An 18463-nucleotide genomic window follows, 5' to 3' on the forward strand; every position below is an offset into this window, starting at 1 on the left:
GGGGGAGAGATACAAAAAAAACAAAAAAAAAAAAACAAAGAAACTGTTGTGTATATACATGTATATATTATTATCAATTTGTAGAAAGTGGAATTGTGGGATAAAACTTTATTTGAATATGAGTAGATAACCTAACGATGAGTATAATAATTATGATACATGAAAAATGTAAAGTAAGTACATGATAAACTAGGAATGAAGTAAATTAAAACCTAGGAATAAAGTAACGAACGATTAGAAAAAAATAGTAACTATCATTTACAGGTTTAAGATATTAGTTCTTTATAATGCTAACGGAATAATTAAATGGCAGAAATTTTGTCAAAATTAAAAAAAGTATATAATTTATTTTATAGAAATGACCTCAAATATTTTTTATTTCCAACAAAAAGTTTCCTATAACAAGGAATTCTATGGGAAAATGTTTTTATGCTTTCATTATTTTAAAGCTGTTATTTGAATATAATATAAAATAAGAAACTTCCAGTCAGTCGCAAAAACTTTTTGTACATAGTAAAACCAAACGGTACAAATACATGTTATGCCTTATAAACATAACAATTTGTTTTATACTAATCAATAATTCCTTGTAACGTTGAACAGTTAGAGTAGCGTTCAATCCACTAGTACTTCATCGGTAGCGTACTGTGACTTACGATACATTAACACGTTTTTTAATAACATATAGACAATTTTGGTTAGATTACAATAAATCGTTTCAACATTGATTAGAAAAAATAACGGAAGCGAAAAATATTAATTTTAAAATAACGTATTGAAATTTGAAAATTAATTTTTCTGCTTATGGATTATTAATCCGTTAGTTGCAGAAATAAATTTTACTTGACGATTCTTCGGCTATAAAAGAATGTTTCAGTAACTCACCGTCAAGGCGAAACAGGAGTTGAAGTTTAAATGTTCTGTAATGATTATATAAACGAGGTAGTAGCTGCTAACTCCGTTCGGTATTATTTTAATGGCATACTGGAATATTTTATAAATTATTATTATTGTTTGGAAAAGTAGACAAATTTTAGATAAAAATGAACACTACAACTGCTGGCAGTAGTATCGAAAAAGAGGTAAAAAATATATAGAAGTAATTGATTTTAAAATTTCTTACCAACGGTTGGCAATACTGAATCACCGACTTTAATTAAACCAAGAAAATACTGCTTTAAGACAGCTTGAAATCGAAAATGGTGAACGATGTATCTATGGCTCAGTGGAAGAAAACTTCTTAGTATCGGTGAATAACCTACCAAGATTCCGGAAAAGGAAGAAATCTTGTACAAAGAGGAATATCGGATAACTCAACAAGACATTTGTTAAAATTCAATTGTACATTGAATGCACAACTTACACATTGCCTAACTTGCTTCTCTTATCTTCCTCCAAATCGTTTCTCTGCAATCCATATAACAAATCTCGAAAAATATATTGCCTTTATTATAAATAATTTTTTAAAGAAAATAAAACAATTAATGTAATTTTTTAATCGTGTAATATAACAATATATGAACGGAAGAGTAAACTGTAAAATCCTCACGATATATTTTTCTATATTTCTCTATATTATTAAATTTTATTATGAAAGGATGTATTTTATTAATACTGAAAAAGGACGATAGAATCTTCGGAGGTAACATCTAAATACTTTGTTCGTTTTTAAATTTAAATTTCATACTGCCAAATACAACCTAGTACATTGACCTCCGTAATGAATTTTAATCAAGCAAAAGAAAAAAAATAAAATGAAATCATCAAGCATTGAAAATCATCAAGAAATTGTAAATAAGGTTTAATGTAAAATAGGAAATAATATATTACTCTGTAGGTTATTATGATGACTAAATTCGAATACATTGACTATGATACAATTAAGTTATTGATTCTCGCTGCTAACAATAATTCGCTATTTTTTAATTTATTTATTCAGCCGAATTCAATAACTGTGCCATGTACTGATTTTAAAGTACATATTTGCTTAAAATATGTAATGGAAAAATAAATACTTTTTCAAAAATCATGTGGAATTTTAATGGTAATATTTTTACTATAACATTATTTTATAATTTATGTTAAAAATTTAAAAATAGAAAATACTTAGTTGTAAAAATGAAACGATCCTGAAGAAGATATTACAAATTATAAAATATAACACAAGATTTTGTGTTTTATTATTAGAAGCGAAATTACCACGCGACCGGAAACAAACTTTGCTTTGACCGGTTATGTAGAAGAATATAATGCCTTTCTTCTTTCTTTTAGGGAAGGAAAACAAACTTAAAGTTATTATTGCTAAAAATAAAATAAAACAGAATGCCGTACAAAAGCAACTATGAAAAAACATGTAATATAATGCGAAAGCTAAAAAAGTCTTAAAGAAGAAAAAATTAAAGTACATCCCACAAGAAATGGCGACCATGATCGATATTGTGAAAATAAAATTTTTATATAAATAGGAATAATTAAACAACTACATAATATGTAATTTATCCATTAAATTCGTAACTTGTAAACTATTTTGACTGTTCTTAGATAGTTATATTGCAAAAGTTAAATTGATACGTATCACATATGACAGTGAAATAAGTAACCCAAAATTAAGTCTATTTTTTCCTTTCTTCACTTTCAGAAACAGAATTTATTTGTTTTAATTTTCACATTTTTAGATAACTGTCTGTTAAAAATCATACAAATTTGCTTAAATTAACAATTATATTTATTATGCAAAAACGGTCATATAATTTTAACAAAACTTGTAGTATAAATTTGTTTTAACACTAATCGAAGTTTTATATTCGGCTTAGAATATTCTGCCCTTACTTGTAGAAAATTAATTTTAACAGTTTATTTACAGAGAATCTAGTTTCCATTCATTTGACGGATTAAAGCACATAAAGTTTGTAAGAAACATATTTCATTGGAATTTAAGGGTACTCTTGATACTAATAATATTAATACAACGCCAGGTATGGTTAAATAAAACAGAAAATTAAATTAACGTTTTTTTGCCGAATAAGCATAAAAGTACACAATAATTAAAAAAGAACGTTACGTAAGTTGAAAAAACATAAATTTTTCTCACAATCTCTTTTGAAAAAAAATACTTGTGTAAATAACATACTTAGGATGGCTATCAGCAAAAAATCTGCAAGAAAAAGTATTATCTGATTATACAAATACGATTTGTATAATCTTTAGCGGGAAATTTTTATTTTGTATTATTAACCAACACAAATTTCTAAACTAAAATAAAATTTGAAGTATTATGTGTTTGTGTGTACAAATACATATATCAAAATTTTAAGTGTGTTGTTATCCTTCTGTTAATAAGTTAGGCCAGAAAGTAATTAAACCAGTTTAAATTTAATTTCAAAAAACAAAAGCCGTATTATTTCGGTATATTCAACAAAATATTTAACAATTCATTGATTCATATGGAATACTATTTTGTAAAAACACATATGTGTTTGAGTGTGTGCAGAATTTATATTTGCAATAACAATAATTCCATAGTAATACAATATTTGTTTATGAAAGGATTAAAACCAAAATAACGTTGAATGTCACAATATTAGATTAACTACTTCTCCATTACACTACGCTGAAAAAACCGATCGATACGATCTCGTGCCACATTCGTGGGAACGTATCCATTTGTAAATTCAGCTGACTGTTCAATTATTTCATTAATAATTAAATACTTCAGTTACTATTTTTTTCTCTCTCTTTTTAGTCATGATATATTAAACCTACAATATATTAAAAGATTGATTTTTTTTCAATAACCTAATGAATTTTTTATTTGAATAAACTAGCTGTACTCACGTGATAGCGGTATTTATATTTAATGAATTGCAACTCATGAAAATTGATTAATATGGTTTAGAAAAGTAATACAAACTTTTTTTTTTCCAATAAAGATTTTCACTTTTACTGAATCATTTAATATAAGCTACAATTTTAATAGTCAAAACTACTGAATAGTTTTATTGAAATGACCAGATGTGTGATACTAAAAGTTTATATTCCCAAAAAATGTTTGTAATCACATTCCGTTTTAACTTTTGTCTCAATATTTATGTGTCTATATAGAACAGCCACGCCAGTGAATCTAGGAAGCTTAAAAGTTTGGTTATTCATTTGACGTTTGGATGAGGGGAGGAATAAATTTGATGATGTATTTTCAGTTATTTAACGACATTTAGTAAACATGAAACAGCAGTTAGGTGTACATAGTGCTTTCTCGGTTAAATATTTTTATAAAAATTGTGACTCGGAGACAACTATAATAAGTTTATTTCACAATCAATTTAATATTCCGCGTCATGGGAGGGTCTGTTCAGGTAATTATCTTATGGGTTAAAGTGTTTGAGGAAACTTTCCACATTAAATTTAAAACGTAAAATAGCAGAAAAAAGTGTTAGAACACCGGAAGATGTTGGTAGAATTCGAATTGCTATAAGACGTAAACCAAAACACTCCGCGATTAAACATGCATTATTATTTAATATCAGTGAACCATCGATCTCCTTTGAATCTAAGGAAATTGCCTGAAAAACATTCTTCCAGAAATGCAGGCATTATGTTATATACCATATACCAATTAGTGCGCTTAAAGAGTCGGAAAATACAAGAATTTGTTCTCATCGAAGAAATGTTTAATAGCCAAGAGCTTGCTGCATAGCAGTAAGCTCAACCTGTAAACACTGACCATATCTGGAATCTTCCATTATATATATATATATATATATATATATATATATATATATATAGAGAGAGAGAGAGAGAGAGCCAACAACATGTTCCATTTTAGAACCATAGTGTAAATTTTCATGTATCATCCTTCGTAGTCACTGATGATTGACAAAAATTCCTGTTGGATGATTACTGCTGGTTTCTGTTTTATTTTTCTGTTAGAGAGATCTAATCTTGTGCTTACAAATGGAAAAAGCCATGATCTACAAATTGGTAATGTATCGGGGAAAGCAAACTCGTGTTACTCACAAATATCTTATTCCGGATAGTCAGGAACAGTTGGCGCGGTGTTCATATAAAGCAGCCACAGAATTATTATTAAAAGTTTTACTGTTTGCGTGGGAAGGAAAAACCCATACATTAGCTGCATATCTTAATATTAAGATATTTCTTGTATGATGTTATAGCATAATGCAGGCTTCAGATAATAAACTACTCACTGGAAAGCACGGAAATCGCCTTTGGCATATTTGATTCCGTTGTTATGTATAACGTCTACCTTTCTTAGGTGTGACTAACGTTTTTTAGGTGTGGCTAACATTTTTTTTGGGAATTGGAACAATGTATGCTTTCTTCCACTACCGCGGGTACATTCCGTTTCGCCATATCTCATTATTACAATTTTGATAATATGAGTTTTGCAGTGGTGCTTAACTGTCTGAACATGACGAAAAGTATTTCATCCGGACCACATGCTGTTTTGCCGATTTTCTTAAAGGCTTTCACTAGTTCATCTATTTCGCAAAGTACAATGTACGACAAGTTCATTTTGGTTCCAAGATTTAAGGAACCCTTAAGTTCTAATTTAGGAAATTTTCATTATAATTAACCGCTTACTATTTCCTTCAAATTTATTGGCTAGTAATTCAGCAATTTCGTTTTGAGAATCTATTATGTCATCTTCATATTAAAGGCCAGTTATATGGAGTAAAGAATGTAGGTCTGCATATGGTCTTCACTCACTTCCAAACGACTGCCACAGATGTCTATTTCTTCTATTCTATTATTCTATTTCTGCTAATGGATTAACGTATTGTTGCCAGGATTTTTTTATATTTGTCGTAAGTCTTTTTCTATATTCCCTGTGTTTTTGAGAAATAAATTATGTTTTCTGATCTTGGACGTTTTTTGAAAGCATTATATGCTTTTTTCTTCCATTTTATCATTTTACTTATTTCAATTTCACCACAAAACTGGTGGAGTTTTCCGGATATTCTGGGAATATATCTTGATGCCGACTCAAATATAGCATTAGTTATATAGTCGACATCACTTTCGATAACTCTAATTATTTCCTTATCACCAGTGAAGCTTATCAAATCTGCCTTATCAAACAACCATCTTTTTGACACGGGATAAAATTTTCTTGTAGCATCAATTGTAATTTACACCGGAAAGTGGTCTCTTCCGTGAAGGTCTTGAAAGAATATTTCGCTGCAGTAGGTGCAGTTATAAAAGTTACATCATACAGTAAGTCGATCCTTGCTATCATTTAAAAAACAAAGCTGAATTTAAAAGGAACTTTTCTAATTCTCTTCCCGGGGATCTGTTTGATCCGATCGCCAAATAGGATTGTGTATATTGAAGTCACCCATTAGTAGTATGGGTGGGGGAAGCTGAGCAATTAATTGCATTATTTTATCCTCCTTCCAGTCGAAATTCGGCAAGCATATGCTGCAGGTAGAGTGATCTGCAGCGGTCACTTCATTCTGATTGTAACCACTTGCAGGTTTGTATTTATTATTTCAACCGTTCCAATGCGACTCTAGCTGACGGTAATATTGCTACTCTATCTCTAACACACATTAGGCGATTGTTCTTGCCGTTAAATATTATATCTTTCTAAGTTGAAATTTACATCTCAGTGAAAAAGTTTTTCTTGTAGATGCATACAAATTGGGCCCACATCATGTACCAAGCATAGATAAACATCTATTGATATTCCATTGAAGAATTGTCTACTTTATATTAAGCAGTTAACTTCGTGGTTTGCCCATTGGTTAACCTTTTTTCTCTTCTTTTCCAACCATTGAACTTCTTCAGCTCTAAAATTAAGTTATCTCCCAATGTACCATATTGCCTCCGAGTGGGAGGCTATAGAAACAGTAGACGAGGACGGGCATGGCCTAACGTTCAAGAAGAGATACCCAATAAGGGAATCACTTTTACGCTGTTTCGGAAAGGGATGAAACAGTCACCATTTATAGTAGTCTCTGTGGTTTAGGTTGTGAGACCACTTGAAAGAACAAGGCTTTAAAGCCTCCGTAAGGGAGCTACGCTAAACTTATGGTGTTATTTCCCAAGGTTTTTGGATTTTTACAATATTTTTATCTTCAAAATTGCTGACCTTCTGTAAGGTTTTAACTTCCTATACAGCTGCTTCACCTTTGTGAACAGGACAGTTTCTTTATCACATAAATGACATAAATGTTGTCCTTTGCAGTTGACACAAGTGGGAGGATACTTGGATGGTTTTCCTTCATGTGTTTCTTTATCATACTTACATGTCTGAGGGTTCTCACATCGAACCAGTATGGTCTAATGGCTGGAAGATGAATCGCTAGCTATATGGATTGCAGCACGAAAGCTCGACCATCCAGATGGTGTATACTATCGCGCACTTTCTCCGGCAGGAATATCTATTAAAGGTGAAGACATGAGAGACAAAAGGTTCTGCATCGCAGAATGTACATTCCCATCTATTCTCATGTTCAGCCATCGGCTCTATTATTTCCTGTGTGAACTACTCCTACACAATTTCCCGCTCAGAACAATTTAGAATGTTTCGACAAACCACAACTCCCTTTGAGGTATTGAGAGTTCTGTGAGGCTCGATATGTTCAGTAATTTCACCTATTTTGTTTAATCCAAGAATTTTCTGCGACTGGATGTCGTTAGCTGTCTCAATATAAAGACCGTTGAAAAATCTTAAGTATTCACCAGTTTCAAGCGTGATGGAATCATCCGATCCTCTACAGTAAAGCACGGAGGATCCTTTGCTACCGACATCTAACGATACCGTCTCAGATTCTGCGGTCAGTAGTACATCAGAGTCGGGACTTGTTGCACTGCCCGCTAATACTTGCGAAACGGCTAAAATTCTCGCCCTCTCATTTAAAAGCCGCCCTTTGGTGGCTCCATTTTTATTTTTCCTAAATAATTTTTTTGCAAAATTTTTCTCTATTTTCTCAGTTCTCTGCATGGGGATTTTTTGCAATTTTTACTTTAGCTTCATGCTTCTTATCTATTTTGCGTTCACTTATCTTCGCCTTGGAACTGCTCAAAGTCTCATTCCACGCTAATCAACTCTTTTGTTCAATACCGTCTATTTTCATTTTTAAACGCCTAGGGCTGCTATCTCTAATTGATTGACTCTTGATTTTCTGATACTTAATTAACAAAAGTTTTCTAAAATCAATATTACAAATGATATTAAAACTTCTCTTAACATAATATTAACCAGACATCGAAGACCGCTCTTAAATTTTACTGAATATGAATACGTTTTATTTTGTGGTATGTAATATATGTTTAGTTTTTTTATATGAAAATCTTATTATCAAGGTCCTTGTATATAGGAAATAATGGAAGGAACCTTCAGTATATGCAATATAGAAATTAGTTATAATAAAACAACAAATGAAATGAAATTTGTATTGGAACACTCATAAGAATTAATTAAATAAAAAAATCGGGCCTTATCAGTTATACGGGAACCCTACTGAAATCTAATTGCTTTTTGCGTTTTACTTTTTCTAGTTAATTTGCATCATTTATCTCTTAGTTTATTATTTATATGAATTTAAAAGTATAAGATAATATACATAACTTTTGTACGCAACTCGACACGATAAAACTTATATATAATTTTTATTTTTAACCTTAACAGTCGAGGTTAGCGAGCGCATGTTATGTTTGATTAAATTATGTTGATTCCGTGTAATGACGAATCGCGCATGTATATCAAAATAAGCTAACCGAACATAACCTGCGCTCGCTTCGCTAACCTCGTTTAATTAACGTTAAATATATAAATTATAGATATTTTACATTACTAGGTGAGACGAATTTCAGTAGACATAATTCAGACACTAATTTCAGTAGAGACATTACATTCAGTAGACACTAATTTTGTGTAAGAATCCCTCAAAGTATCAGTGCCAGTTGCATCAGTATTTTGTCCCCATAAAAATCTCGCTAAATGACAAATTGTGATTTGACATACCCCTATGTTTCTTATTTCGCCACGTCGATGAGCCCCATAACCGCTCGATATTTGTGTATGGGTTCCGTCCGGAGGATTTACAAAGCTGTACGTATGATTGACAGTTTGTTTTTTTTACATGAAATTCGTTCCATGGCTGATATAGATATTTCTCGACAATACGTACACCATTTAACCGTAGTTTCGTAACAAATATCGAGATGTCGTTGGCACCATTTCAAACTGGTCATCTGTTCCGTCCATCAATACAAGAAACTTAATGCTGTTAGGAACCGAAGGATCTTTTTGTTTTTTTTTTTGTTTTTGTTTATTTATTTATTTTTTTCATTTTGAAATTTAAAATTAAGGTGAATAAGCTCTTTTTTTATAATTTATTTTTTTCTATTTTTTAGTTGGATTAATGTTTTTTATCATTTTCATCCTCCCTCAATCTATTTTCCGAATCGTACGGATATGTTTTTACTACAGTTTTTAGTTGTGCACCTCCAGTACGCGTATGGTTCAAAATACAGGTTACAATTGTGTTGGTTTTCACATAATTTCATTCCCGGTAATAGGGCTTTGCGCTTGGAAAAATTGCACTGAAAATTGCAAATGAAATTTTGGGAATTACCGAATTCTAAATAGCTTGCTACTTAGAATTCGGTAATTCCCAAATTTTCGTTTTATATTTTTATACAGCATTACAGGTAAAGATAAATCGAATGAACACACTATAAAATGATAAACTAAATCATTAGTCCAGAAACAAATGATCGTTATTAGGAAGGTTTTATCGTGCACAGTTGCGTACAAAATTTATATATAATTATTATCTTATACTTTTAAATTCATATCATAAATAATAAACTAATAGATAAATGATGAAAATTTACTAGAACAATTAAAACGCAAAAAACAATTGGATTTCAGTAGGGGTCTTGTATAACCGATAAGTACCACAAAATCTTTTATTCTGATCTTTACAAAAAAATATACTACAAATATCACGTCTTTAGTTAAATGCATTACAATATCCATAAATTTACTTGAGTACGTGGATAACATAATGAACTTTGGTTGCAACAACTTGGAGAATGAATAGCATAATGTTAATGATAGTCTGTAATCAAAGCAGTCAATTAAAAGAAAAAAAAAATCCAACCAGCATTCTCCCTGATATAAAATAAGTAAAATAGAAAAAAGTTAAGCAAAAAAGTAATCGATAAGTTAAAGCAGTGTAAATGGAATGAGTAATCTCTGAACTTGTGCTACATTGATAATCAGAGTATGAATTAAGGAATTGAAATCAAAAAACATGCATACACTATCAACCAAAATTTAGGATTAAATGTTATAAATAATTGTATTAAAATAACACTGATAGACAAAAGAAAAAAACAAATTTAATGTTTCTGTAATTGTGATACCATTTCTTGAATTGCTTTTTTGCTTACATTATAGATCTGTAAATACAATTTTTCTATCACCCTTAGTTTTAAATAAATTACGCTTCAAAAAAAATAAGGGAAAATATAGCTAAAATCTGTAAAATGTAGAATTTTGCATGGTCATACCTTTTTAGCATGATTTCACTGATGCTTTTCTTTTATAAATAGCCTCAGGCAATCCCGAATTGTCAAACAGTAATCGGCTAGCATGTTAGTATTACATTTCTCTTTTTAGCGGCTTTCCATCACCGAAATGTCTTGGTGGAAACGTTCATCGTGTTCGTCACTTACGTCTCCGATGTTGGAAAACATCTAGATGTGAGTGGAGGAAATGTATTTTCAAAGACATATTACATCCCACAGCTCTGTATGGAGTAAGAAGTTGATTAAGAATATCGTGGTAATTGTCGGATTTTTGTTTGCCTAGAAAACTTTTGTAAACATCTTTAAATGAATCCTAAACTACACTTATTACTATTATTATTATATTATTTAACATTGAGTTAAATACGTCATCTTTGACCAACTCTCTTAATTAAGGACCAACAACACTACATACGTTCCAGCTATGTTTTTTTATAATTTATTTTTTCAAGAACATCTTTCATCACATCGTACGTCTCTTTCAAATTAATACCCTAAGCGATTGGTATCGAAGGATACCAATCGCGTATACGTGTATAGTAATCGCGTTAACGTTGTATAGTAGAACCACTTTTAAACTATACTCGGACGAATTTATGAAAAGGCGCCAGTCCTCACGTTTATGAACTTGCCCAAAGTGCAACATAAGCTCATCAATATTTGTGCAATAAACCAAATTATTTTCACCAATAAAGTACTGAGAATGTTCTTTTTATCGGTTTCGAAAGCCTGAAATTTGATCCTAACAGTTCAGCTTTATTTTTTGATAAATTTAAATCCCAAACCAAGTCATTTAACTCATCTTGTGATATAAGATGTGGCTTATTGGAAGATAATTTAAAATCAAAATCGTCATTTTTGTCTTTTTCAGTAATGTCTGATTCTTCAGTGCTGCTTTTGAAACATACATTCACTGATAACTCAGGAACTGGAATAATTTCACTGTGAGGTACAGGCCTGATTGCAGATTGCAATGAAGGATATTTTACAGTATGTTTAGATTTTTTAGAAATTCCAGACACACTTGTTAAACAAAAGTAACAATCGGTTACATGATCCTTTGAGCCAAACCATAGGTTCACCAAATAGCAAAGCCTTCCGTGTATCTTTCACTTGTTCTCTTAAATATAGAGAACAATTAGTGCATACTATATGAGGAGCCCATGTCTCATCCTGTTCACCAGTTTTATACTGTATTTGTTTTTTTAATTAAAGGTGTAATTTTTTCTATTTGATTTTACGGTAAACTCACCACACACATAACAAAAGGCTACACACATCACTACACTATTTTGAGGCATTATAACATTGCACTATTAACAAACTTAAGACAGCAATATGATGAACAAAATTAATTCATTTTTAATCCAGTGCTTAATACAAACAACACAACTATGTTTACAGCAGCATGTTTTAACCTGCACAGAAATGATTAATCTTGTCCACGAAGGCTCACTCTTAGTAATAGATATGATGTCATAATGTGTGACTATGATAAGATTTAATTCTTTGTCTAGTATTGTTTATTTATAGCTTACAAATTATGTTAACAAAGTTAAACAATAAAAAATGAGCTAACAAAATACAATATAGGTGCTTAAAATGTTGCTATATGTTGAAAAACGTAAAAAATCCTTTAATTAAAACTTAAAAATTTTTCAAAAATGGTGGGTGATAGAAAGATTCTGAGTTCATACCTGTTTACAGCATCAGAAAACAGAATAAAATCATGTATCACATATTAGGAAACAAAAATTATATTTATCAGTGTAATTTATTGTGAGGGGGGAATAGTCACATTTAATATTGTTAAAGGGGTGTGTGGGGAGGCAATGGAGAAGTTAGACGATAAAGGTTATGGGAAAATTCTGATATTAAATAAAATATTAGCTCTTTGTGGTTACAAAAAGTTTCTTTACTAGTTCATAACTAGTAAAGTTCATAACAAGTAGTTCTTTACTTGTTCATATTAAACAAACTTTATAAGTTAATAATATTGATATTATTGCCTATTCATTTATACAATGAAATATAGACAAAATTAGTTACTGAGTTATTATTGAATCAAGAAAGTATATTATTTATGTTGAAAAAATGTTAATGAACAGTAATTAAAGTTGGATTGATGTAGACATTTGGAAGGAATTTTTTTAAACAAAGGAGATTTACCAAAAATCCTTTTACAACTGAATCCTTTGATATTTGTTAAAGGCATTTTGTTATATTTTGAGCTGTAAGATGATAGTAATTATACTTCTAATTCTACTCGGTTTTCTATGTATGCTTTTTTTTAAAATAATTAAGTTTCATTTTCTCAGCAATAAAGTGTAGATAATAATCAAATATTACATAATTCCTTTGTAAATAGGAAAAATATAGGTGCTGATTAATAAGCGATGATTAAAAGATCTGCAGACTTAAGTTTGTATATGCTGATCTTTCTCATTTGTAAGAGAAAACTATCACACATTTTTTGTAAAAATAAACTGAATAACTGTTTTATTATTTGTAACAATATTTATATTACAAACGAACAAACACTGATTCATCCCAATTAAAATAAAACAGGCAGTTTCTATTTCTTTGATCCACAGTCAACAGAAAATATCACTTCCTGATATTCTAGATAGCAGAATTTACCTTTTAAGGGTACCTCATATATAATGATGGAAGATGTAATGCCAGTTGGCCCTGACACTGCTGTGTACGTATTCCTATAAATGGTTATGAATTTCCTAAGGGAATACATCTGACAAAAAATAACAGAACTTTAGGAAATGAGAGTTTATTCACACTAAATATTTTTGGAGCATTGAAGACCAATTTACTCTAATAATTATTTAGAAATGGGTAAAATTTCAGCTACAGTAAAATTTGAACAATTAAAATAATCAAGAATTAGTATTATATCATCCTGATTTCTGTTTGTTTTTTCCTGCAGTTTAGTGAATATTAATTATACTATATTTATTAAATATTTGTAGTTTTTTTGCACATTAACTATAATATTTTCATGATATCTGAGGGAAAATTGCTATTTCTTGTTTCTACTATATATTTATATTTGCACATAGGAAAAAAAAAGTACTCTTTTTTGTATTTAGGTTGACAAAGTCTCAGCCCTACCTTATAGGTACATCAGATATTTGTTAAAATGGCTCCCAAAATATTAGCAAACTATTAAGGATAGAAATAAGAATCCCCTTATCAGTTCACAGGCAGTTACACCAAATATATTATAATAAAGTTGAGCTAGTTTAAAATGGTTTTAGCAGGATTTATCGTATGCCTATTCAACTGAAAATAAGAAATTCACGGGCAAAAAAAGTTTTAGAAAAAATGTGTTTTTAAAAATAATTTACATGAAGATTTGTCACTAAAGTTTTTAGGATATAAACCTCAATGATGTAATGATTTGATGTAAGCAGACTAGTGATGTAGCACATATAAGATGACATGCATTATTTAGAATAAATAAAACAAGATATATAAATGAAATACTTACACAGTACGTTAAGTTGCATGTCTATAGTGACAGGATCTCCTACTCCATTTGATGCAGTGCACTGGTACACACCAGCCTGATGTCTGTCAACCTTATCCAGAGTAATTGAAAAACCTTGAATCTTTTTGTCACCATTTGGTAGCGAGTCATCCTGTTTCAGTAAAAGGGAACTTTATTAAATTTTTTAGGGAAATTTAAATGAAAAGTAATTTTATAAAATAATGAAACTGAAATTTTACTTAAATACATCTTAAATTGAAATATTTATTTTACTCTCGACATATATTTGAGGAAGAATTATTTACTTCACTGGATCTATTAGAGAGGGGACAAATTAGCAACAATTGTGGCGAACATTCTGGGCTTATCATACAGCTTTAAATTTATCATTCCATAATTAAAATCTGAAAATTGTTATTAACCCCTTTGATATTAAATATTATTTTATTTATTAAAAGATACCTAATTAAACAAGAAAAAATAAAAAAATTCTAGAATGTTTATCAAATTATTTTTATTAGCATTTATCTCATTTTTTCAAATGTTTTCAAATATCCTGATCCTAGATATTATAAATCCCAGATCAAAATAATTATAATAAGAATATTCTGTGCTATTCGAAGAAAACTATTTGAAATAAAAATAATTTTTTTTCTGTAATAAATCTTGAAAAATAGAGAATTTCTGATTTTCCCAGCCATAATGGAAAGAAGTACTAAGTATAGTGTTTATTCAGATTGTTCTGAATGTGTACGAGAAAATTTCACTTGATTGAACAAGAAGTATCTAGTATGAATAATTTCTGCAAATACTTATTGTGTTTGGAGTGAATATAGCATGTAATGTTATGAGCATCAAAGGTATTTTGATGTGATTTCAGTATTTGCGATGATGATTGAGCCAATTTCCAGTTTGTTCTTGATGTCACATTACTTCAATTTCTTCTGATATTTGTGAGTAGATTTCAATATTTCCTTCTATTTTTTCTGCTTTCTATTGCGTACTGATTAGGTATTTCTATTTGTTGGTTTATATCTAAATCTAATATCTGGTTTGTTTTCGGGTGTATTTTTATCTGATTTGATGCTTTTGTTCAAATATAACTTGTGGCTTTTGTTTTCCAGTATCTTCTGTGATAAATATTGATTGGGTAGTGTACATTTATCTACTTGTTAACTTGTGTTTCATGTACAATTTTTGGCTGTTTGGCTACATTGTAACCTCTTCTGATACTTCCTTTGTTTGTTAGTACATTAAATTCTTCTGTAACTTGACAATTATTTCTATTTTTGTTTACATAAACTTTATTTTTCCTTTGGAGTTCTATATACTTTGATGGTGTATTGTATTACCTTGTATTTATTGTTTAATCCTGAATTGGTAATATAACTAATTCTGTTTCATTTTTATACTACTTTTGTAGCCAAGAGTTAATGATTGTTTGTCTAAATGTGGTTGATCTAAGCAATGTGGATGTTATCTATACATAATTTCTTACTCCCATTTCTTTCTGTATTTAGTGTTAGTAATGTCTTTATTATTATATGTCTAACTTCTTAGTGTAATGAGCGTAACTAATGTATCTGTATCTTCTATTGCTTGTTAATATTATTAGTCTCTTTCTCTTTCTACAAAATATTTTCATCAATTACTATCTATGGCAATTCATATTTCTGATATCTATGAACCTCTTACTTCATTTATTCTGCTCAAAGAGTGTAACAAACCTATTTACAGAATTGTAATGAATTAGAGTATTAATATCTAGTTTTATTCAATTTAATTAATACGAACAGGTATCTGAGATTCGGTATATATGATGATAACTTTTGTTTTATTTCTCAGTATCAGTTCTCTATTAATAATTTTTAATAACCACTTTATGTATTTCTGTTTAAGTTTGTTTTCACTGAACGTTCTGTTCATAATCTCTATTTCTAATCTAAGTGTCTGTAAATATTCTACATCCTTATCTTTAAATATAAAATCTTGCTTATTTTTTTTCCTTTGACTGTGGGATTAATTTTAAATTTACCTACTGACAAAATCTTTTTTGTTTCCATTATTAGTAGGGCCTTATATTCTCTGGTTTCTGTTCAATATCCTTTCTGTTATTTGTATATTATATTGTTTTCTGTTATGTGTCACCAATTTTTTTGTAAGATCATTTTAAAAAGTTTGCAGACAGCTGATTGGAAAGTATGTAGTAAGGATGGTTAAATAATTTTATTAAATTTTTTAAATATTGCCCCTTGCATTACTGTAAGAGGTTGGTTTTAATTCGATTTAATACTGTAGCAAATTTTGAGAAAGCGGATATTAATTTACAAGTATTTAACCAAATGTTTGGAATAGTGTTAATGCTTAATATTTTCTAGTTCTGTAATACGGCTATTGGTTTTCTAATTTTGTCTGTGGTAATGAATATTTTTGAAATTTTTAGTTGTTGTAATGTTCCTCATGTTTCTATTTGATTTTTTATGTTTCTTTATAGTGCTATTTGGTTTGTTTGATTGAGTTTCTTTTGATTTATGAGTATCTGATTTTCTTGTTAAGTGGTTTTGTTTTTTATAACTTTAATATTTTTGTTTATACTTGGAACTTCCACTCCCTGTAGCTAATTGCTCTATTTTAATTCATCTGCTTCTCATATTCCATATTTTGTAATGTTTTAATTTCTTTTCATTTAGTTTGAATCTATAGTTAGGTGTCTTGTTTTATTTCCTGTGTGTTCTCAGTCTGGTATTTTTTCTGCTTTGTTATCACTTGTCCTTTATGTTTAATGTAGAGTTTTGTTTGTTTGTAATGCTCAAAAAGACCGAGATATTAAATCTATTTTTTTAAATGCTGTGTGAATTAGGTCAAGCTTTTTTCAATTTGTTGTGAGTGTGTTTTTGATTTTGTTGCTGATTAACATCTACTTCAGCTTTATTCCTATATTAAATCTGTAGGTTCCACTTCCACTTCCTTGATCTTTCTCCTTCTGGTTCTTCTTTTTCCTACTGTCTTCTGTTGATATAAATTATGCTACATGATATTTTATTACTTGTAACACTAGTTGAAGTATTCTATTGTTCTTCATTACGATATATTCTAGATCATCTAGACATTCCTGTGCTATGAAGCTTATTTCTTGGTGTTTGTTCTTGTAGTTTGTGGAAGCTGTATGTAGAAGCTGTTTGTATAAAGTTAATTTATATTCAGGTACTGACCAGAATATAAAATACAATCAGGTAAATTACAATACAGATTACTAATCTGTTTATAATAAACACTGTTTATAAAATTGTTTGTAAAAGTCATCTGTTTGTTTCATAACAATCCTTTGATTGACCCTAACAGCCTTTGTATGATTTTCCATTTTACAGTGATGGCTAGAAGTATGTGGTACAAAATTTTTATGTTTATATTGAACTTATTGATAGTGGAATGAGATATATTGTAACCTATATCTGTTCATATGTGGCTGTTCTAATTGGCCAAAGATTCAATCGTTTTTACCAATTGATACATGTTCATATGTGGGGGCATTGATTTTTCTAGTAGCCTGCTTTAGACATTAGAGCCATTTGTCTGTACTAGCAGTTTTTTATTTAGTTCTTTTGCAGCAGAAAGAATGTAAAATGTGGTCAAATTTCAGAACTCCCATGGGTTTTATTATTTTTTTCTTGATAGTTGAAGCACTTTTATTAAAAACATTCCCTTTAGTTTTTAACTTAATCTAGCTTTTTCTTAAGTTTTTAAATTCTTCCATCATGTCATTCATAGAAAAAAATAAGTTCCAAAAAAGTTAAGAATATTTTATTTTTCCAAGATACTATTTCTTACTGAGCTAATAAAATTTTCAAAAATTCCCAACATCTTAGTATTCACTTGATAATGCCTCATGGCTATTCTATTTAAAAAAAAATTAAAATAGAATATTATAACTATTTTAAATAGAATCAGTTCCTTTAATATCTAAACTACTCCTATAAATAACATATATGAAAATCTATATTATGCAAAATAAAAGCCAGCATAAAAAACACACATGCACACACACTCATGCATTCATATAGAAGTGCAAATACATTTAGATTTATTTCTTGAAATAGACTATTTTCTGTCTTGTAATTTGAGAATCAACTTGCTGAATAATGTCTGCTGCATCTCAATTGTTTGGAATTACATTAAAAAAGATGATTTTTACTTTTCTTCACAATGAAATGTTCAATTTTTCAGCATATTTATAAATAATAATGTATTAATTTATAAAGAATTAAAATTGCCACCATTATTATATTATAATATGTATCAATAAATGTGTATATAACATTTTATTAAAATAGTTCATATTGTTTTTTTTTATATAAACTATAGCTTAAAGATCAGATACAGACAGATTAAGGGTAG

The 18463-nt window shown here is 29.4% G+C and overlaps 1 protein-coding gene across 1 annotated transcript in view; it reads right to left on the minus strand.

Annotated features, from left to right (window-relative positions):
* LOC142320292 (lachesin-like) overlaps positions 1 to 18463 on the minus strand; it is a 339547-nt gene that overhangs the window by 101065 nt on the left and 220019 nt on the right. The window contains exon 5 of the mRNA XM_075358000.1: positions 14069 to 14219. Within this exon, the coding sequence (XP_075214115.1) occupies positions 14069 to 14219 (151 nt within the window). The remainder of the gene's footprint in view (positions 1 to 14068; positions 14220 to 18463) is intronic.

The sequence above is a fragment of the Lycorma delicatula genome, chromosome 2, assembly GCF_047948215.1.
Source record: "Lycorma delicatula isolate Av1 chromosome 2, ASM4794821v1, whole genome shotgun sequence".
Taxonomy (NCBI): Eukaryota; Metazoa; Arthropoda; class Insecta; order Hemiptera; family Fulgoridae; genus Lycorma; species Lycorma delicatula.